The sequence below is a fragment of the Salvelinus fontinalis genome, unplaced genomic scaffold (genome assembly GCF_029448725.1).
Source record: "Salvelinus fontinalis isolate EN_2023a unplaced genomic scaffold, ASM2944872v1 scaffold_1426, whole genome shotgun sequence".
In the NCBI taxonomy this organism is placed as follows: domain Eukaryota; kingdom Metazoa; phylum Chordata; class Actinopteri; order Salmoniformes; family Salmonidae; genus Salvelinus; species Salvelinus fontinalis.
Window position 1 is genome coordinate 5,406 of NW_026601635.1, and position 21,977 is coordinate 27,382.

At 47.3% G+C, this 21,977-nt stretch overlaps 1 protein-coding gene across 5 annotated transcripts; it reads left to right on the top strand.

The window, feature by feature from the left end:
- The first annotated feature begins 255 nt into the window (after window positions 1-255).
- On the top strand, window positions 256-21,545 carry LOC129849294 (mediator of RNA polymerase II transcription subunit 13-like). 5 transcript variants are annotated; one of them, XM_055916223.1, is made up of 27 exons: window positions 256-448; window positions 669-902; window positions 1,687-1,851; window positions 2,562-2,718; window positions 2,862-2,966; window positions 3,305-3,967; window positions 4,061-4,262; window positions 4,357-4,432; window positions 4,556-4,686; window positions 4,854-4,944; window positions 5,335-5,555; window positions 6,492-6,706; window positions 6,900-7,828; window positions 8,304-8,483; window positions 8,902-9,137; window positions 9,321-9,546; window positions 10,894-11,209; window positions 11,371-11,629; window positions 11,909-12,097; window positions 14,614-14,837; window positions 15,304-15,446; window positions 15,722-15,880; window positions 16,448-16,612; window positions 17,322-17,473; window positions 18,571-18,735; window positions 18,861-18,988; window positions 19,417-21,545. In XM_055916223.1, the coding sequence occupies exons 1-27, from the start codon at window positions 271-273 to the stop codon at window positions 19,547-19,549; spliced, it is 6,042 nt and encodes a 2,013-aa protein (XP_055772198.1). In that variant the 5' UTR covers window positions 256-270; the 3' UTR covers window positions 19,550-21,545. The 5 variants fall into 5 exon arrangements, with proteins under 5 accessions (XP_055772198.1, XP_055772202.1, XP_055772199.1 ...); XM_055916227.1 differs by having other exon boundaries at window positions 6,528-6,706; XM_055916224.1 differs by having other exon boundaries at window positions 5,338-5,555.
- Window positions 21,546-21,977: the final 432 nt, after the last annotated feature.

The following is a 21,977-nucleotide window of genomic DNA, read 5'->3' on the forward strand; positions in this document are numbered from 1 at the left end:
TGAACAATAAGCCAAGATTTCTAAAAGACAAATTATACATTTTTTTTCTTACCTACTGTATGTAGAAATCTGTAAGTCACATTTGACTAATTTGTAGTTTCCATGTATTTCAGTTACCCTAGTTATCAAGTAACTACATGCTATAACAGCAACATATTGGAAAGTATTTCCAGAAATCTCTGGCCAAGATCTCTGGCCAACAACTTTGCCATGTTACTTGATTGTACTTGACAGCTCCGAACAGGGTTCTATGCTGTAGGACTATGACTGATGTTGTCTTTGTGTGTTCTCTATTCCTACAGTGAGCACCTGTCGTGCTCCTTCACCTTCTTCCTGCATGGGGAGAGTAACGTGTGCACCAGCGTAGAAGTCGCCCAGCACCAGCCTGCCTACCACATCACTGATGACCACACCCGCCTGGCCCAGATCTCCTCAGCCCCCGTACAAGGTGAGATACTCAGGGAGGACAGGGAGACATAAGAGCCCAACGACCACTGGATGTCTTTATCTGCCTCTGTTTTAGCCTGAGCATCACTGTCATAACTATGTGTAGTCAAATCTCTGAATCTGAACATGACAATGGTCCTTTCTGATATACCGCACCTCTGTAGTCCATCTATCTGACTCTCTGTCTGTCTGTCTGTCTGTCTATCCTTCCAACTGTGCAGTGATCCTGAGTCCGTACGGTCTGGCGGGCTCCCTGACGGGCCAAGCCTATAAGATGAGTGACCCAGCTGTAAGAAAACTGATGGAGGAGTGGAGCTACTTCTACCCCATGGTGCTTCAGCGCCACAGAGAAGGGGGCACAGGGGGCGCAGGCACGGGGGGCATGGGCGCCGAGAGGGAGGGCACTGACCGACCATATGACCCACACAGCCATGTGGCCGTTGAGGTCATCGTAGGTAAGTACGGTGACAATCAAAAAACTCTTGCCACCTTTGCATGTAACTAAATGGACACACTTTGCTGTTTATATATACACTGTATATGAACAATATGCTATAGGTGAGAATAGGCTATTGGTCAAGAGTGTTTTTATTGTGTTACTGAAATGTATTATTGTTATCAGACCAGAAGAGGGAACAACAGGAAACAACAGCGATTTTAGTTTCAGCTTCGATTGGCCATTGTCTGTATGAGGATAAATAGTACTGGAGGTGGTTAATACGTGGTGGATCCAGAGTTCTTAAGGGACTAGTGTTGTCTCTCAGGGTGCATTGAGGTAAGGAGTAAAGACTAGGGGAGAGGAGGGGAGTAAAGACTAGGTCATAGGAGGGGAGGAAAGACTAGGGGATAGGAGGGGGGGAAGACTAGAGGAGAGGAGGGGAGGAAAGTCTAGAGGATAGGAGAGGAGGAAAGGGGAGAGGAGAGAAAATGAAAGTAGAAGAGAAGACAGGGGAGTAGAGGAGAGGGGACTTCAAGGAAGCTCCAGGGACTGACAGACACACAGCACGTTCTAATCAACCCATTGACTGGCTGCCTGACCCCTCATCATTGATTAGGACTGCTTGAAATTAGACCTCCCTAAGCCCCAGTACCAGCCAGCAACTGTAGGCCATGCAAGGATAAGCTAATGCACTGCTGCCCTGGGTGTATAGGCTACAAGAAAAGTATGTGACGTGTATAAGAGTGTATAGGTGTGAGTGTTTGGAGGGATTTAAACTAAACTCTTTCGTCTTCTTGTAGGTGGTGTGAGGATGATCTACCCAGCAGCCTTTGTGCTGGTTGCCCAAGGCGACCTGCCTGTGGAGGAGCCCCCACCTGCACCGGGAGCCCAGGGGGGCAGCAGAGACCCATCTCACTGCAGCATCCCCCTCACACCCCCCACCTCACCTGAACAGCCCTGCTCAGGTGCTGAAACACACACACACGCACGCACGCACGCACGCACGCACGCACGCACGCACGCACGCACGCACACACACACACACACACACACACACACACACACACACACACACACACACACACACACACACACACACACACACACACACACACACACACACACACACACACCATGTCACCACCAAAAACTCCAGAAATTCACCCTAAATAATTGCATTCCCAAAACGAATAACATCATCTCTGAATCAGTCCTATTTACTCAACAAAACAACTCAATACTGCAATACAATCCATATAATTGTCCTCATTACTCAATCCATACGCTTCATATGAAACAACGCACAGAGTAGTTACTATATCCTCATCTAGGACAAAGTCTAGGGCTGAACATACAGATATTTTGCTGAAGATGTAAGACCTCAGAAAAATGAGATTGGTTTGTAACTCACTGAAACTGAATCATCAGCATCCTAATCCACATTCAATTAAGTCTGCTTAATGAAAGTCTTACAAATTAGGAGATAAAACAGCTGATACAAACAAACAAACACCGCTATAGCTGCAGAGTAAATCTTGAGTGTCTTATTACAATTTTTCAATGGCTGAAGAGTCCTAGTAAAGTGTCTCCTGCTATGCACTATTAAAACATCCACCCACAGCCTTGCCCAAGGGAGCAAACTCCACTGAATAATGTAATCTGTTGTTTATTTCAGCGGACAGTGGCTTTGTGACAACGGTGTCCAGCGTCCTCCCTGCCCAGGACAGTGCCATGGGGGTCACCAACAGCCCAAAACATTCTGGGAAGAAACTGACCAATCAGGTGGTGCATGAGGCGTGGAAGGAGTGTTATCTTAACCAACTGCAACACAAGTGAGTGTCCAGATTGGCTGCTGGCTAACCGGGGCCCAGATCCAGACTCAGCACTATTTATCTCCTGGCATCTGCTGTGGGATTGTTATTGTTGATGTGCGGTGACACGACTGGCGCCCTCACACCTCTCTGTGTGCCCATAGATGCAGTGGGCCCAGTAGCGTGACGCCAAAGAAGGAGGCGCCAAATGGGGTGCCCACCTGGGACTTCACCGACCCAGAGGAGAGGACACCATGCAGCTGCTCCAGGTTGGCACGGGGGTTGGCATCTGGGGGTAGTGCCCCAGCCGCCCAGCATGTCACCAGCCAGCTAGACATCTGGGCTTCATTTTTAGGCATTTCACTGCTTTTAACCAAAAGTCTGGTGCTACTTATGTGAAGCATATTGAAATAGATTGTGTATAAATAATGAGAACATGGTGAAAATATATGTATTTGTCTTGTGAATGTTGGTATTTTTTATATGATATGATTCAGATATGTTATCACGAGTTGAATGTGTACAATATAGGGAAAGTTTTAAAAACAGCATCCTCACCTGCCACTCCAGTTCTGTCTGCCATCTTATCCTGCTTCTCTTCCTGAAGGTTAAAGCAGCAGAAACAGCAGCAGCAGACCAACACCTCCTCTGCCAACCCTCCGTCTGGTGCCAACACCACCCCCTCCTCTGGCCCGGCCCTCCCCCCTCCCTCCCTGCTCAAGCACAAGGCCACGGACAAACCCGAGAAAGCCGACAAACAGCCGAAGAGAGCCGCCGCCATGACCCCCTTCCACCACCGCCTCTCTGTGGGCCAGGAGGCCTGCCTGGAACAAGACTCATCTGGAGGGTCCCAGCTCGGCCTAGTCAGCCTGGACCCTCCCCTGGATCCCATGCCCAGCTGCAAGTACCCCAAGCCCCTCTCCGCCGGCAGGAAAGCTCCAGAGTCCCTGCTCCACTCCCCTGTCTCCCCATTACCCCCCACGCTCAGCCCCCATCCACGGGGGGGACAGGACCCTGAAGTACTGGAGACCTCTGTAAGCATGGCCCTCTGTCCGGATGGGGCGTCAGGGATGGGGTTGATGGAACCCAGTGAGACGGCTCTGTATGCAGCCCCTCTGGGGCCCAGGGAGAGGGAGGCTGGGGCAGGCTGGTGGAGGGGCTTCAGGACTCCCAGGGCTGATAAGGCTGAGTTCAGGCCTCCAGAGCTCCCCAGTGACAGAGTGGAAGTAAAGACAGAGACGCAGGCCACTGAGGGAGTTGCACTGAAGAGGTGAGAGAGAGCGAGATCAGTGCATTAATTATTCAAAGACACACACACGCACAGACTTGATCACTCTAAGTTTCCTTCCTTATTTCCCTTCAGACTATTCATGCAGACACAGAAGCGCTTCAAGATCTCGGAGGAGTGTGTTAGGGCACACATCCAGACCTTGGGTCTCCTGCATCAGCCTGGGGACCCCGGGGATGACCCCTACGACTTCAAGGAGGGAGACATCGAGTACAGCTTCCCCACCTCCAAGAGACTGAAGGGCCAGGGCCGAGACCCCAGCAAAAGAGGCCCCAAAGTAAGGCTCTTGTTAACAGTGAAAGTTACATTTGTTGATTGACACCCAAGCTAGAAAGGGAGAAGAAATTAAATACAGTGTGTCTGTCTTCCAGGGAGAGGAGATCAGCAACGGTGCACTGCCTGATGGGAAAGACGCCATGTCCATCTTTAGCTCTGCTCCCAAAGCTGGTGATGAATTGAATGTTGACACCATATACAAATTCTATTCTAAATAAAAAATGTTCCCCAACACATTGATCATAGTGTGTGTTCTGAGCGTTGTCTTTGATGGTCTTGTTTGTGCGTTTCTAGATGATGACTCACCGCAGGACGATGATGCGGCGGCCAAAGCCCAAAACCCTTCTCTAACCAGGGAGACTGATCTGGTGGTCCTCATCTCAGACCTGGAGAACATCTTCGACGAGGATGAGGAGGAACTTAGGGTGAGAAACATTCTAAGAATTACTGCATGTCTAAAATCTGTTCCATTTTCATTCCCGCTTTACACAAAATGTAATACACTCAACATCACAATAATACATAATATATGTTATTTAGCAAACGCTTTTATCCAAGGCTACTTATATCTGTGTTTTATAATAATGTATAGACTGCTTGCCCCAACCAGCACACAGCCAGGGTCCTGGTATCAGGAAGTGAAGATCGGAGGGAAGGGAGGGTGGCTGTGCCCTATCCTTCAAGTGAGTCCAGCTTTACATGTACACCTGTTCCGCAGTTTGTTTGTTATCTTATGCATGTTATCCTGGCTGAGTTTAGCGTGACCTGGGAAAAATAATCATTTTTTTCTACTTCTCTCACATCATCACTCTCTATGTCTCTCTAATCACTCGCTGTCTGTCTCTCGCTGTCCATCTCTCTCTCTCTCTCTCTCTCTCTCTCTCTCTCTCTCTCTCTCTCTCTCTCTCTCTCTCTCTCTCTCTCTCTCTCTCTCTCTCTCTCTCTCTCTCTCTCTCTCTCTCTCTCTCTCTCTCTCTCTCTCTCTCTCTCTCTCTCTCTCTCTCTCTCTCTCTCTCTCTCTCTCTCTCTCCACCCCTCATCTCCTCCCCCCATCCCTCTCTCTCTCCATTCAGCAGTAGCAGACCTCCAGCGGATGTTTCCCACACCCCCTTCCTTGGAGCAGCACCCGGCCTTCTCCCCAATCATGACATACCGTGACACCCCCAGCCAGGAGCCCCCAGCCCCCTCGGCGGGCTCCGACTACCCCCTGGGCCCCCTGTCCTCCACCCAGCTCCAGGAGTACCGGATGGAGGTGGAAGAGGGCATGGCCAGTCCAAAACCTGAGGACATCAAGGTGAGGCATCACAGAAGCAATGGGAATGGACATGATTAAGACTACCGTAGATTACAGACAATTATGTTTTACTTTACCATGTTAAAAAATAATATGTTTGACTTTGTAAAGTGAGATGAGTCCCATGAAAAGTGACACCATGTAATCTATTTATGTTGTCAAATTGGTAGATATGGTTAGTGGTATGGTTAATGATAGAATGGTGAAAAGGCTTAAAGGCCCAGTGCAGTCCAAATACAGTTTTCCTGTTTTTGTATCATATTGTACAACAGGTGATGAAACTAACGCTTAAAGTGTTATTTCCTTATAGTTGCTGGTTGAAAATATAATCTACACAGGACCTTCTAATCAGCAGGTTTGCATGGGCGGGAGTTTCGGCTTTCCATGGTGACATCACCATGCGGTAAATTGGTTAATAAACCAATAACAAATAGAGTTCCAAACCTCTCCCCAAATAACATCTCGTTTTCAGTTTTGCCTCACCCCTTAGACCACTCCCAGACAGTCTTATCAAAATTCTTGCTTGAGAAAAAGTTATTTGCTTTTTATTTGTTATTTGAAATCTATTACAGTAAGGTACTTACAGGTTACCTATAAATTATTTTAAATTGATATAAAAACATCTGCATTGGGCCTTTAAAATAAAGTAGCTACAGGGCACTATGCAGCCTACCAGTGTTAATGTAAACCTTACTGCCTGGTTTGATCTTGTCTGATGTTGCTGTAGCATGTTTATACTGTACCTGCTGACCTGGCCTGCTAGGGGACTTACTGGTATGTGGAACCAAATACCTGAACCTCTCAATACACCTCAAATCTCACACAGCCTGTTTCAACTCATGACAGTGTTAATTTAGTGCTAATTGTCTCTCATTGTGACCTGTTACTGTGGGGACCCATTTGCAATGAGCTCTCCTTCCCCATCCCCCTCTTCAGGACTTCTCATTTGTGTACCGTGTCCCCTCCGTCCAGCCACAGATGGGCTGCTCCATGTTTGCTCCGCTGCGGACCCTCCCCAGCCAGTGCCTGCCCCCCCTCAAGTTGCCTGACCAGTGTTACTACCGGCCTTCCTGGGCCCTGCTGCCCAAGATGGAGCACTACTCCTCCCTGCCACCCTCTCATCACACCCCATTCATCAGAGATGGATATGTGTAAGTACTGTACCAGTTCTATTAAAGGTGGATGGATGTTCATAAAATATGTATTAAGCGTTGCCATGCTGAATTTACAGCTATCAATAAACTGTTAAGGAGGAGTTTTTATGGACAGTCTAATTTGAAGGTTTGGGGATAAGTATTTTGGTCTGTCTGATCACCAATTCCTCTTTGTGTGTTTGTCCTCCAGCAACATCCCCAGTGTTGGGGACCAGGAGTATTCCCAGCTGAGTGCCAGCGCCCTGTCCGTGGGCACCACCGGTGGCATCCTCCCCTCACCCTCCCCTGCCACCCCCCGCTTTTCTGTCCCCACCCCTCGTACCCCCCGCACCCCCAGAGGCATTGGCACGGCCAGCGGGCAGGGCTCGGTGAAGCAGGAGGGCACCGGGACAGAGCTGAGCTCCCCTACCTCCACGCCTTCCACCAGCCTGCCTATGAGCTCCGTAGCTGAGCCCCATACGTCCAGCCCCCCAATACCCGAGGCCCACAGCCTGTACGCCGCCCTGCTTCTCTCTGACTCGGTCCTCAATGTCTTCAAAGACCGCAACTTTGACAGCTGCTGCATCTGCGCCTGCAACATGAACGTGAAGGGTGCCGACGTGGGCGTGTACATCCCCGACTCCACGCTTGAGGACCAGTACCGCTGCATGTGCGGCTTCAGCGCCATCGTCAACCGCCGGCTGGCCCACGGCACGGGCCTCTTCCTGGAGGACGAGCTGGACATCTTTGGGAGGGGCTCGGAGGTGGGCCAGGCGGCTGAGAGGAGACTGGCGCTTTGCCGCAGAGACCCACCCATGGGAGACCCCCGGGCCAAGCGCCCCCAGGACTCCTCCCCTGCCCCTTCCTCTGTTATGGTACTCCTCCAGCAGCAGTGTTCCCAGCCCATCTCCTCCCTGGCCTCCATGCATCTCCCTCCTTCCTGCTCCTGCAACGGCCGCCAGGGGGCCCTAATCCAGAGCTGGATGGCTGACAAACAGTGGGTGGATGGCAGTGATGCGTGTGTGGAGTGTTACAACGCGCTGGTACAGGGGCAGCAGTATGTGGATAACCCCGCCGGAGGGAAAGTAGATCCGGCTGTTGTGAGAAGCAGCGCTCTACATTCCTGGCCTCACACCAATAGTAAGGAGGAGTGATCTGGCTGGGATGATAAAAGGATGTCAAGGGATGATACACTCTTAGAAAAAACGTTGCTACCTAGAACCTTAAAGGGTTCATTCAGCTGTCCCCATAAGGTTCTACCTGGAACCAAAAAGGGTTATCCTATGGGGACAGCTGAACACTTTTGGAACCCTTTTTTCTAAGAGTGTAGTAGTAGGAGGGTGCCAGTGGTGATGTCTATCTGTGGTGAACTGATTACAGAGAGTTATAGAGACAAAATACTTTTTTTTCTTATAATGGAAAAACAAGCAAGATCAATCCATTCACTCAAAGTTTAAATCCATGTTTCTCTTTGTTAGTTTCGGACTGTTGTGTGATGTGACGTTCAATGTGTATGATGTGTATTTATGTAATGTATGTATTTGTTTGTGTTCTCGTGTGTGTGTGTTCTCGTGTGTGTGTGTGTGTGTCTCCTTGTCTCCTTGTCTCTCCCCAGTGCTGGACATCAGTATGCTGTCATCCCAGGACGTGGTGCGTATGCTGCTGTCACTGCAGCCCTACCTCCAGGACGCCATCCAGAAGAAACGGATGGGCCGGACATGGGAGAACATCCAGCACGTACAAGGACCGCTCACATGGCAACAGTTCCACAAGATGGCTGGACGGGGCTCCTACGGTAAGCCACCAGGAGCACTGTTCAGTCTCTAGTAATTTGCTTTGTAGTGTATTTTAGCAGCCACATTAACTGTGGATGACTTTGGGCCTGATTTTCGTCTGGATTTCAGCATGTGATGTGAGATGTGAATTTAAGATTAGTAGTTTTGGAGTAGGCCCTACATTATATTATCAATATTGTCAGTACAAAGATATTTAATTTGGATTGCAATGTTTCTTAGCAGCCCATACTGGATCATGCTCTTATGTCAATGTAGGAGTAGGCCCTGTATTATATTGATATTGCCAGTACAAAGGATGACATGAGAAATGTAATCAAATAAGAATTTTAGAAAATTAGACCTCACCTTTAGCTAATCCAGTCAAGCATCCCATAATACAGTACAATGTCTCACATGCATGATCTTGCTTCTGACCAGGGTCCGAGGAGTCGCCAGAGCCTCTGCCTATTCCCACCCTGTTGTTGGGCTACTACGACTACTACGACCGTAACTTTCTGGCGCTGTCGCCCCTGGCGCTGCCCTTCTGGGAGAAGCTGCTGTTGGAACCGTACGGGGGACAGAGAGACGTGGCCTTCCTGGTGCTCTGCCCCAACTCTGACACCCTGCTGGCTGGGGCACAAGTCTTCTTCCAGGAGCTCAGCGCTGTCTACGAGGTAGGTCCTGTCATCTACATCTACTGTATCACAACCCTCTCGTCCAGGAAATTCTTACTTGTTTCTTTCAGAATATACAGTAATTACCAATAGATGTTTAAATGTGTGAATATGTATGCAAACAAGGTGAGATACTGCGTATAGGATCTATAGCCCTTGACCCCTGCCTATGTCCATTTTCAGACATGCCGGTTGGGGAAACACAGACCCCTGGCCAAGGTGTCCAGAGATGGCCTGGTGCGTGTGGGGGCAGTGGACACAGAGACAGAAACAGAGAAGGAGAAAGAGAAGGAGAGGCAGGAGGATGGGAAGGTAGACCAGTGGTTCACAGGGCCATGGGCTGGACAGCAACACATGGACAACCTCAGAAAACTTAAACTCTATGCCCGAGCCTGCAGAAGGCAGCTAGGTAAGAAACTGAGCTTTATGATTGCCATGTATTATATCGTTTATGCTACTGTCCCTATTAACCCTACCCTTGTGATGTTTATGTGATATAGACCTAACTCTCTATCGAGACACTATATTTACAAATGTATGTGGACACCCCTCCAAATGAGTGGATTTGGCTATTTCAGCCACAGCCTTTGCTGACAGATGTATAAAATCGAGCACACAGCCATGCAATCGCCATAGACAAACATTCGCAGTAGAATGATCTTACTGAAGAGCCCAGTGGCTTTCAACATAGCGCCTTCATAGGATGCCACCTTTCCATCAAGTCAGTTCATAAAATTTCTGCCCTGCTAGAGCTTCCCCGGTCAACTGTAAGTGCTGCGAAGTGGTAGGCCACACAAGCTCACAGAACGGGACCGCCGTGTGCTGAAGCGCGTAGCGCGTAAAAAAACCCTGTCTGTCCTCGGTTGTAACACTCACTACCGAGTTCCAGACTACCGGTGGAAGCAATGTCAGCAGAAGAACTGTTTGTTAGGAGATTCATGAAATGGGTTTCCATGGCCAAGCAGCCGCACACAAGCCTAAGATCACCATGCGCAATGCCAAGCGTTGGCTGGAGTGATGTAAAGCTCGCCACCATTGGACTCTGGAGCAGTGGAAACGTGTTCTTTGGAGTGATGAATCACGCTTCACCATCTGGCAGTCTGACGGACTAATCTGGGTTTGGTGGATGCCAGGAGAACTCTACCTGCCCCAATGCATAGTGCCAACTGTAAAGTTTTTTGGAGGAGGAATAATGTCAGGGGCTGTTTTTCATGGTTCAGCCTGGGCCCCTTAGTTCCAGTGAAGGGAAATCTTAACTCCACAGCATACAGTGACATTCCAGACAATTCGGTGCTTCCAACTTTGTGGCAACAGTTTGGGGAAGGACCTTTCCTGTTTCAGCATGACAATGCCCATGTGCACAAAGCAAGGTTCATACAGAAATGGTTTGTCGAGATCGGTGTGGAAGAACTTGACTGGCCTGCACAGAGCCCTGACCTCACTCCATCAAACACCTATGGGATGAATTGGCACGCCGACTGCGAGCCAGGCCAATTTGCCCAACATCAGTGCCCGACCTCACTAATGCTCTTGTGGCCGAATTAAAAGCCTTCCTAGAAGAGTGGAGGCTGTTATATCAGCAAAGGGGGGACCAACTCCATATTAATGCTCATGATTTTGGAATGAGATGTTCGACAAGCAGGTGTCCACATACTTTTTGTCATGTAGTGTATTTCAGGTCTTACTAAATTGGTATTACACAAACTACTCTGTGCATTTCATCTCTAACTTCTCCTCTATGTTTTCCTCCACCCAGGTCCACAGTTGTCTGCCCTGTCTTTGGACAGTAGTCTGTTTATACCCCCCAAGCATCAGCCTCCCTTAGCCCCTACGCCCTCCTCAGCCCAGCCTGCCCCCTCCTCCAGCCAGCCCCCCTCTGGCCCCGGGGTCCCTGCTGAGGGAGAGCCAGCGGCAGCCCCTAGCTCAGGAAGCACCCCCACCCCCACGGCAGCAGCCTCGGACCAACCAGGCTCAGCAGAGATTACCCAAGGAGGGGCCGCTGAGGCCAAGACTACCCCCAATGCCACACCACCACCACCCCCACCCAGCCAGCCAGCAGAGACCCCTGAGAGGTGAAAATCTATGCTAGGGCATATATGCTTCTGTATTGCTATTGTTTTACTATGTTATTATTCAGTATTCTATGTTATTATTCGGTATTCTATGTTATTATTCAGTATTCTATGTTATTATGATAGTGGGATATTAATCATGTCTCTGCCTAATTTACAAGTTTGGCGGAGCGGGAGCGAATCGGCATCCCCACGCTGGCGGACTCGGCCGATAGCCATGCCCACCCCCCGGCCATCGTTATCTATGTGGTGGACCCCTTCCTGTGCTCAGGCGGAGCGAAGGATGGCGGAGGAGGTGGAGAGGAGGAGGAGGGAGAGGAGGTGGAGGCGGGCAGTGTGTGGTTACTAGGGCTGCTGCGTTGCTACACAGAGATGCTAAAGACATTGCCGGAGAGCATGAGACCAGCTCTGGTGTTACAGGTAGGTTCATATACCCTACTGTTCTCTCTATAGCTTCTGTATCGTTGAATATTATGATTGTATATATTGTAAAGAGACGGAGACTGTAGGTAGCACCCTAATCCCTGTATAGTGCACTCCTCTTGACCGGAGCCCTCTGGTCAAATGGAGAGTACTATATACGGAATAGGGTTCCATTTCAGACATATTCTGGCGTGTTCTATCACGGCCAACAGTAATGAATATCTCCCCAGGTCAAGCTGCTCTCATACCAGTGTTTATTCCCTATGTGTTGTCCAGGTGGTGCCTTGTCAGTACCTGCTCCAGCCAGCCAGTGGTGAGAGCCCTCTGTACCTGCAGCACCTGCGCGCCCTGGCCTTCTCAGCCTACTCCCAGTGCAGACGCCTCCTACCCACAAAGACACACATCAAGTCTCTGACCGGTTTCGGCCCTGCCTCCACCCTAGAATCTGTGCTCAAGAGCCCAGAGGTAAGGCTTCAAATTGAATAAAAGTTTATTTGTCACGTGCCGAATACAACAGGTGTAGACCTTACAGTGAAATGCTTACTTACAAGCCCTAACCAACAGTGCAATTTTTAAGTAAAAAAATAGATATTAGGTAAACAATAGATAAGTAAAGAAATACAAAAAAAAACAGTACGGTGACAGTGAAAATAACAGTAGTGAGGCTATATACAGGTGGTACCGGTACAGTGTCAATGTGTGGGGGCACCGGTTAGTCAGGCTAATTGCAGAAATATGTACGTGTAGGTAGAGTTAAAGTGACTATGCATAGATGATTAACAGAGAGTAGCAGCAGCGTAAAAGAGGGGGTTGGCGGGTGGCGCGACACAATGCAAATAGTCAGGGTAGCCAATGTGCGGGGACACCGGTTAGTCGGGCTAATTGAGGTAATATGTACATGAATGTATAGTTAAAGTGACTATGCATGGATGATAAACGGAGAGTAGCAGCAGCATAAAAGAGGGGTTGGGGGTAAAAGCTGTTGAGAAGCCTTTTGGTCCTAGACTTGGCACCCCAATGGTGGAACAAACTCCCTCACGACGCCAGGACAGCGGAGTCAATCACCACCTTCCGGAGACACCTGAAACCCCACCTCTTCAAGGAATACCTAGGATAGGATAAAGCAATCCTTCTGCCCCCCCCCCCCCCCCCCCTTAAAAGATTTAGATGCACTATTGTAAAGTGGCTGCTCCACTGGATGTCATTAGGTGAATGCACCAATTTGTAAGTCGCTCTGGATAAGAGCGTCTGCTAAATGACTTAAATGTAAATGTAAAAAATGTAGACTTGGCGCTCCAGTACCGCTTGAAGTGCGGTAGCAGAGAGAACAGTCTATGACTGGGGTGGCTGGGATCTATGACAATTTTTAGGGCCTTCCTCTGACACCGCCTGGTGTAGAGGTCCTGGGTGGCAGGCAGCTTAGCCCCAGTGATGTACTGGCCCGTACGCACTACCCTCTGTAGTGCCTTGCAGTCGGAGGCTGAGCAGTTGCCGTATCAGGCTGTGATGCAACCAGTCAGGATGCTCTCGATGTTGCAGCTGTAGAACCTTTTGAGGATCTCAGGACCCATGCCAAATCTTTTTAGTTTCCTGAGGGGGAATAGGCTTTGTTGTGCCCTCTTCATGACTGTCTTGGTGTGTTTGGACCATGATAGTTTGTTGGTGATGTGGACACCAAGGAACTTGAAGCTTCAACCTACTCCACTACAGCCCCGTCGATGAGAATGGGGGCGTGCTCAGACCTCCTTTTCCTGTAGTCCACAATCATCTCCTTTGTCTTGATTACGTTTAGGGAGAGGTTGTTATTCTGGCACCACCCGGCCAGGTCTCTGACCTCCTCCCTATAGGCTGTCTCGTTGTTGTCGGCCTACCACTGTTGTGTCGTCTGCAAACTTAATTTCTGGTGTTGGACTCGTGCCTGGCCATGCAGTTGTGGGTGAACAGGGAGTACAGGAGGGGACTGAGCATGCACCTCTGAGGGGCTCCAGTGTTGAGGATCAGCGTGGCAGACGTGTTGCTACCTCTAACCCCTTCTAAGTATTGTGTGTGAGACCAACCATAAGCCTGTGTGATTACCGGGGGCTGATTACCGGGGGCGGATTACCGGGGGCTGAGACCTGGACACTCATTTAAACAGACACAGGCTTTAGACACATAAGTGCCTACCCATTTATCTACACATCTGTCATCTATTGTTAACCCTATCAGACCCGAGATCCCAGCAAAAATAGGCTTTTCATTTATCTGACCTTCATTTATCTGCATGTCCAGCCCTTATATTTAGCTTCACAATGAAGTGTTTTACTATTTTATTTTCAGGACAAACAGGGCTACAAGTAGAAAACAAAACAACTTGACATAAACAGTTGCATTCACGAGTTTTAATGGCAAATGTCAATATAAAAATAATGTTCTCAAAAGAAAAAAATGCTGTTAGTACAGAAATCACTGGGAAATGAATGTCCAACTAGTCAGTGACAAGTGTTTGGAGCTTGACAGTAACTATGTGAGCTAATTACAGTATTATAGACACTATGTCCTGGGATTTCCTATGATCTATGTAGAATAACCCCTTCCTTGCCTTCTAACCACTCTTGTGTAGCTTGTGAGCATCATAGAGTAGAACATGTTGAACATGAGTCTCAGCTTTTCATAGATAGCTTTTAGTAGTTTGTAGCTCAAACCATTTGGACTCTACAGATTTAGTATAAAAGACTCGGCCCCAGGCCCCTTCGGGATCCGCCCTTGTCTCACAAACACAACTCTAGCTCAGCCCCCGGTAATCAGCCCCCGGTAATCAGCCCCCGGTAATCACACAGGCTTATGGTTGGTCTCACACACAATGTTTAGAAGGGGTTAGAAATCCGGTGTGACTCATTGGGTTAACTTGTAAATAAATGCTTCAACTGTCTCACAATCCCACTCTCTTCCTCTCCCTCTCTCTCTTTCGCTCTCTCTCTCTCCCCCTGTCCCCTCCCCAGCACCCCAGCCCTCTACAGGGCTACTCTCCCCCGTACATCCTAGGTCCTACCCGTGCCAAGATGCCGGAGCCAGGGGAGGTGTGGGCAGAGATCCCTCCCAGGTACAACGTGCTGTTTGTGGGCTACTGCCTGTCCCACGACCAGCGCTGGATCCTGGTGTCCTGCACCGACCAACAGGGAGAGCTACTGGAGACCTGCATTATCAACATCGACGTGCCCAACAGGTACAGTCAGTCAATCAGTCACTCAGTTACTCAGCGCCTGGGAAAGTGGAGGATATATTTGGAGAGGTGTGTGCTAGTTGTGATAATGTGCTAGTAATAATGTGCTAGTTGTGATACTGTGCTAGTAATAATGTGCTAGTTGTGATAATGTGCTAGTAATAATGTGCTAGTTGTGATAATGTGCTAGTAATAATGTGCTAGTTGTGATAATGTGCTAGTAATAATGTGCTAGTTGTGATAATGTGCTAGTTGTGATAATGTGAAGCATACGCTGGGCTTTTTTGTCCTTCATTGTGTCTTCATAGTATGCTAGGCTAGGCTAAAGTCAGACACTATTGTAGCATTTCGCAATCTGCAGGAGAATAGCATGCACCTATTTGGTTGTTGAATTAATACAGGTTATGCTATGGTAATGCTATGTAGACATTACCAAACGTTCTTCTCCTCTCTCCCTGCTCCTCTTCAGAGTGCGGCGGCCCAAGGTCTCGGCCAGGAAGATGGGGCTGCAGAAGTTATGGGACTGGTGTGTCGGCATCATCCAGATGACCTCACTGCCATGGAGGATCGTGATTGGTCGGCTGGGCAGACTAGGACACGGGGAACTGAAAGGTGAGTTCAGTATAGAACAGTATAGAATGCCTAACTCTGTCTCATTGTCCTTGCTGTTTGCTGTAAAAATCTCCAAGGTGGATCATGACAACGTTTTAAGTTAAGCTGAAGCTGGTGATATTGTTACTGATATTGTTTAGGGCAGATTTTTCAAATCTCTATATTTTCAGCCAAATCATTTCAGTTGATCCAGAGGAGATGGCAGTAGACTGTAGAACCATTCCCTGTATTGACCTAACTCTCTCTCCCCCCCTCCCATGTCTCCCTCCCTCCAGACTGGAGCGCTCTCCTGGGGGAGCACTCCCTCCACTCCATCAGTCGCCAGCTGAAGGAGGCGTGTCGTATGTGCGGCATCTCCTCCGCGGACTCCCCCTCCATCCTCAGTGCCTGCCTGGTTGCCATGGAGCCTCAGGGCTCCATCGTGGTGATGCCAGGTTAGCAACAGCATCATCAGCACACTGGGCCGGCCCATTGATGATGTGTTTAATGTACCTTTCAGATCTAAAAATGGAATAGACATAATTAATAGATGTTTTAGAAGCTCACTCTAAAAGCCCTGGGGTTGCAGGTACACCATGTTATGACCCAGAGGTGAACAGTGTAATAGTGTGTTTAGCCCCAATGCACGATACAGTACAGTGGTTGTACGACCTTAATAGAGATGGCAGTAGTAATGCGTGGAGGGTTAGCTCTGCACAACACCAAGGAGCAGACACATTGCTGCGCTCAGGGAACACATTACACTTCCACACATTGAAGGAGCACTTTGTGCTGCCACACTCACTTCACAGCACACGGTAATGCAGACATAATAGAGATTGCAAGGTTCTGCCAAGTGGGTTTTACAGTACAGCCACTCTGCACTGCAAGACATTGTGCACAGCAATACAAACTTTAGCACACTCAACTGATTTCTTTGCCGACACACCGCGAGCTCTATTGAGGTAAATCACAATGCAACCTTACATAACATATTGATAATAAATTGTTTGTGTGTGCAGATGCGGTTACAATGGGCTCGGTGTTTGGTCGCAGCACGGCCCTCAACCTGCAGACGTCCCAGCTGAACACCCCCCAGGATGCTTCCTGTACCCACATCCTGGTATTCCCAACTTCCGCCACCACCCAGCTGGCCGCCAGCTCCTACCCCACAGAGGACAACGCCGGTAAGGGCTCCACATTAGACCTCCATGTTGGCACTCCCTAACTGGGAGTGTCATACTGTAGCAGAGTGTATTTAGATGCAAGGTTATTCAATACAACCTAGATGTTAGAGACAATAAAAATATCTTAAACTATATACTTGAGCTGGAAATCGCAAGGTTTAATATCAGTAACTAGCTATTGTGTACTCAGTATCTTACAATAGCTGTTGCTGGATTTATTATTATGTGCAGTTCACACATAAGTGCCTACCCATTTATCTACACATCTGTCATCTATTTTTAACCTCTTCAGTCCCGAGATCCCAGCAAAAATAGGCTTTTCATTTATCTGACCTTCATTTATTTGCATGTCCAGCCCTTATATTTAGCTTCACAATGAAGTGTTTTACTATTTTATTTTCAGGACAAACAGGGCTACAAGTAGAAAACAAAACATTTGACATAAACAGTTGCATCCATGAGTTTTATAGACAAATGTCAATATAAAATAACGTCCGCCAAAGCAAAAACCTGATAAAAAAGAAAAATTAAAACCCACCAGGGTGCACAATTGTCTAAGGATTGTTTGCTTGCTCCCTTTGGAACTGTCACTGTCTTAATGGTTTCAGAAGAAGATACACTGGACTACACGGTGTAGTCTACACCTCTTGTGTATGACAAGTTACATGTGTACGTCTATAGCTGACTAGCTGACTGTGTTTGTCTCCAGATGACATGTTCGACCTGCCTTTCCCCGATGAGCTGGAGAATGACATAGGACATGACATTCTCAACCTGCACCCTTCCCCCAACACCTCCCCCGTACCCTCCCCTGGCTCCCCCTCTGGCATGGGGGGAAGCTCACACTTCCAGCATAACAGGGTGAGTTCAGGAACCAGGCTGGGACTCGATTCATGTGAATTATGCTGAACTTTTCCTGATACTGTTGGTGGCCATATGTCCTTTGCGACATTGGAATGTTCTAGAATCCTGCTTTAAAATAACAGTGAGGGCCCTATTTAATCTGTATCGCGGAAAATCAGCTTCAGAGTGTTCCTGCTTTAGCAGAGATTTTATTCACGGGAAACACTACGTATGCAGGCTCAATCGGAAATGACCTTATATTTCTATCACGGAATCTGTTACACGGAACCCAAACCGTCTGTGCGCGTGCTCCATCGTGCATACATTAATTTTGTCCCCCTACACCAAACATGATCACGACACGCAGGTTAAAATATCAAAACAAACTCTGAACCAATTATATTAATTTCGGGAAAGGGCGAAAAGCATTAAAAATGTATGGCAATTTAGCTAGTTAGCTTGCACTTGCTAGCTAATTTGTCCTGGGATATAAACATTGAGTTGTTAATTTACCTGAAATGCACAAGGTCCTCTACTCCGCCAATTAATCCACACATAAAACGGTCAACCGAATCGTTTCTAGTCATCTCTCTTCCTTCCAGGCTTTTTCTTCTCTTGACTTTATATTGCGATTGGCAACTTTCATAAATTAGGTGCATTACCGCCACTGACCTCGTTCGTCTTTCAGTCACCCACGTGGGTATAACCAATGAGGAGATGGCACGTGGGTACCTGCTTCTATAAACCAATGAGGAGATGGGAGAGGCAGGACTTGCAGCGCGATATGAGTCAGAAATAGAACTGATTTCTATTTTAGCCCTTGGCAACGCAGACGCTCGTTGGCGCGCGCGAGCAGTGGGTGCAATAATTGAATAACATAGATTTCTAAATTTATTTAGAACCACGTGGTCAGCCTGTTACTCTTCAGCGGGGTGAGTTTTTGCCTGTGTTATGGTGTGGCGCTATGATCCATAACTAAAATCCTATGGTGTACTTGTAATGTTCAGTACACAGACATCTGTTATAGTCGAAAATAGAGCAGCTGTGTGGTCTGGTCTTTGGCAGCCATGTTGCCCCCAGTATTAATGTTCCGTCTGTCACATGTGCTCCTCCAGAGTCAGGGAGAGAGGCTTCTGTCTAGGGAGAACCCTCCGGAGGAGCTGAAGCAGCAGCCTCTAGCCCTGGGATACTATGTCTCCACTGCCCAGGCCGACAGCCTGCCTCACTGGTTCTGGGCCTCCTGCCCTCAGGCTCAGAACCAGTGTCCACTCTTCCTCAAGGTAAGGGATCCATGAACTCGTTGATTTTGTTTGTGCCTGTGGGGGGCGTGTGCGTGTGCATTCGTTATTTTGTGTGTGTACGTCTGTGTGTGTTCAGCAACTTACTGTGTGTTTTCCCCCTCCAGGCATCGCTACACCACCACATCTCCATCACCACAGCCCAATCAGACGAGCCCAATCAAACGACCTCAGACAAGACCACTAAGAGGACGCCTCACCCTCTGGACTCCAAGACCACCTCTGACGTGCTCAGGTTAGTAGGTCTCTGCTGTATGCCCTGTACCCACTGCCCATCCCATCCTACCTTCTCCTACTGTGTAAAAATGGAATAGACATAATTAATAGATGTTTTAGAAGCTCACTCTAGCTGGCGACTGATGGAGTGGAGGGAGTGCTCCCCCAGGAGAGCGCTCCAGTCTGGAGGGAGGGAGACATGGGGGGGGGGGGTTGGGGGGGGGGAGACACACCAGTCCCTGTGTAATACCCCAACATCTCCTCTTCTCTCACTCCGACACATAGGTTGTCATTGTCACTGACTTGTCCTCTGTGGTGAAGTAGTAGCTGTATGCCTGCATCATGTGTAGGCTGTAGAGGACAACACTTCATCTACTATGATGTATGTTCATGTTATGTGTTCTCTAACCCCAAACCCTGGTGCTCATGTCTTGCGTCCTGCTGTAGGTTTGTGTTGGAGCAGTACAACGCCCTCTCGTGGCTGACGTGTAACCCTGCCACCCAGGACCGCCGCTCCTGCCTGCCCGTCCACCTGGCCGTGCTCACACAGATGTACAATGCCGTCCTCAACATGCTCTAGCGATGGGACTTACTAATGGACAGCTGAGGAAACTGAGTACTGTACAATCCATGGCCTCTGAGGTCATGTGCGCCTGCCTGCCTGCAATGCCTCTGCCTGGACACCAGAGAGCGCTGGAGGTCTGTTTTCTTTTAATGAATGAACGCATGGGACGAGATTTATGGACCCCTTTTACACCTGGTGTTATCATGCGATCTCTGATCGAATCGTGGCCATATTTCAGTGGATTGATGGCCAAAATGGTGGCAGGAGAACAACAGATGGTCCTTGGTTGGGAAAACAAACAAACGCCTATGTACAGTACAGAGACTTTTGAACATGAACAGTTTGGTCAGCCGTGAGACCAGCCTAGTGCAATTCTTACCTTTAGAAAACGTCTCTTGTAAGATGTGATGTGCCAACAACCATTGTACATTGAAAAGGCACATACAGCCTGAGAGAGAAGATGGAGATATCCAACTATGCCCTTTTTATTGTCATAATAGGACATTTCAGTGTTACACTTGTCATTATCAGATCAGCATTGTTGTACAGGAGGACTTTTCACCTTGTTCCTGTGAGACTAAAGATTTTTGAAGCCATGTAGGAGGCATGTTAAAGGGTGGACTATGTGAATTACAGTATGGTCCTGCATGAAGAATTGGACCATGTCCCTTACCAGCCATGACAGTGATACCTTGGGAGCTATAAAAGCCTCATGTAGGATGGGAGCCTGGGAGTCACATGCATAAAGTCCTGTATCTGCCCCACACTGCACAACCAGGGAACCAACTGACCACAGCAGCAGAGCAGCTTCTTACCTTCAATTTGACACATTTGTATAGAACTGTGGTTGTAATGGCTCAAAGTTTAGTAATGAAATTCATACCAACATTCATAAGAGGGTGAAGAACACAACAATTTCCTGTGAGGGGAAAAGCATTTGATAATGACACTTTTTCCTTACTTTTGGAAGTAACAGTTGTATTGCTGTAGATATGAACACACTGAATACTATTTGACAAATCTTTATATTGTAAAAAAATTCATTTGCAAAGAATTGAGACTTATTTTTAATATTTAAAACGACATTTTGAACACAGAAAAATGATCAAGGCCCTTTCCAAATTTAATATCAATCGCCTTTGGTCGGAAATGGAAATTGTCCTTTTAAAGGAAATTGTAACAAAAATTGTTAAAATTACATATTTATATATAGTATATCATGCATATAAATTCAAATATATATATGTATATAAATATATATATATATATTACCTCTCTAAAACAACCACGTGATGGTGATGGGGGTTTATACATAACTTTCTTTTTGAAGAGGCAAATACAGTATACATCTTTTATTAAAGACAATGCATTTTAGTTCTATACTTTTAAACTTTTTCAATTATTGAAATGTTGACTTTTAGCCTTTTTATTGAATCAGTTTAAGTTAAGGTTCTTAATACTGCAAAGATATATTTATAAAGTGTCTCTCTCTCCTGCTAAATAAACTTGAAATAGGCAATAGACTTCAATGTTATGTATTTGAGAGTTACTTGGGTGTTGTATATTTAACTAATATGCTTTACTTCAGCGGTGGTCCCAAATGATGTCAAGCAAACCATCAGAAAAGCCTATTTCTTGAGCTCCTCCACTCAAATAGCCCTGCTATTTGTACAATTCCTAGCATGTTTGTATACACTTTTCAGCTGTGTTTTGGGAATTTCTCAAAGCTGTACATTTCACGCCGGTTTGATTTACTTTATATTAAGTGATTCCTATGAAGTATTTTTTGGCACTGGCTTTTTCAAATATAAATATATGCATATGAAGTCTCATTCAAATACAGCCAAGGGTGTAATGCCAATACTTGTACACTAAAGTACAAAAGAGGACAAGTTTGCAAATTTGTTACATCTGCCATCACTTTGAATATGAGACAGATCAATCTAGGAGAAGAGATCTGTGACTTTTACACTCTTTTTTTAGTAAATTATTAAAACTCTTGACAAATAAATTCCCTTTGAGTGTGTGTGTTCTTCTATTTGACTCTGGATTCTTTAATCTTTTGATATCTTTATATGATTTGGGACAGTGCCACTCAGAGCACTCTCATTAACTTTGAGACAGCCTGCGTGATTAGTCCCAGATATTGATTCCATTGGCATGTTGTCTCACTGATTATATGTCAAGTGGTTGGAATGGTGTGGTGTATCAATGTTCTGCTATCTGCCTTTAAGTAGAAAGGAGGAGAGGGCCTGTTAGCATGTTTCAATGCTTTCCCTCTGTTCTGTCAACACAGGGGCCTGTGAATTGGATCAACACCTCAGCCCCCCGATCACATCTGCCCTCCATATTGGAGACTATGTGGGAGACATGCTGAGAGCTGCCCTCGATATTACAGACTATGTGGGAGACATGGTGAGAGCTGCCCTCCTTATTGGAAACC

Excerpts from the sequence above, each read along its gene's own strand:
- LOC129849294 (XM_055916223.1), top strand. The coding sequence starts at position 271 with ATGTTGTCTTTGTGTGTTCTCTATTCCTACAGTGAGCACCTGTCGTGC. Across the intron at positions 449-668 it reads CTCCTCAGCCCCCGTACAAG|TGATCCTGAGTCCGTACGGT; the intron begins GTGAGATACTCA and ends CCAACTGTGCAG. Across the intron at positions 14,838-15,303 it reads AACATCGACGTGCCCAACAG|AGTGCGGCGGCCCAAGGTCT; the intron begins GTACAGTCAGTC and ends GCTCCTCTTCAG.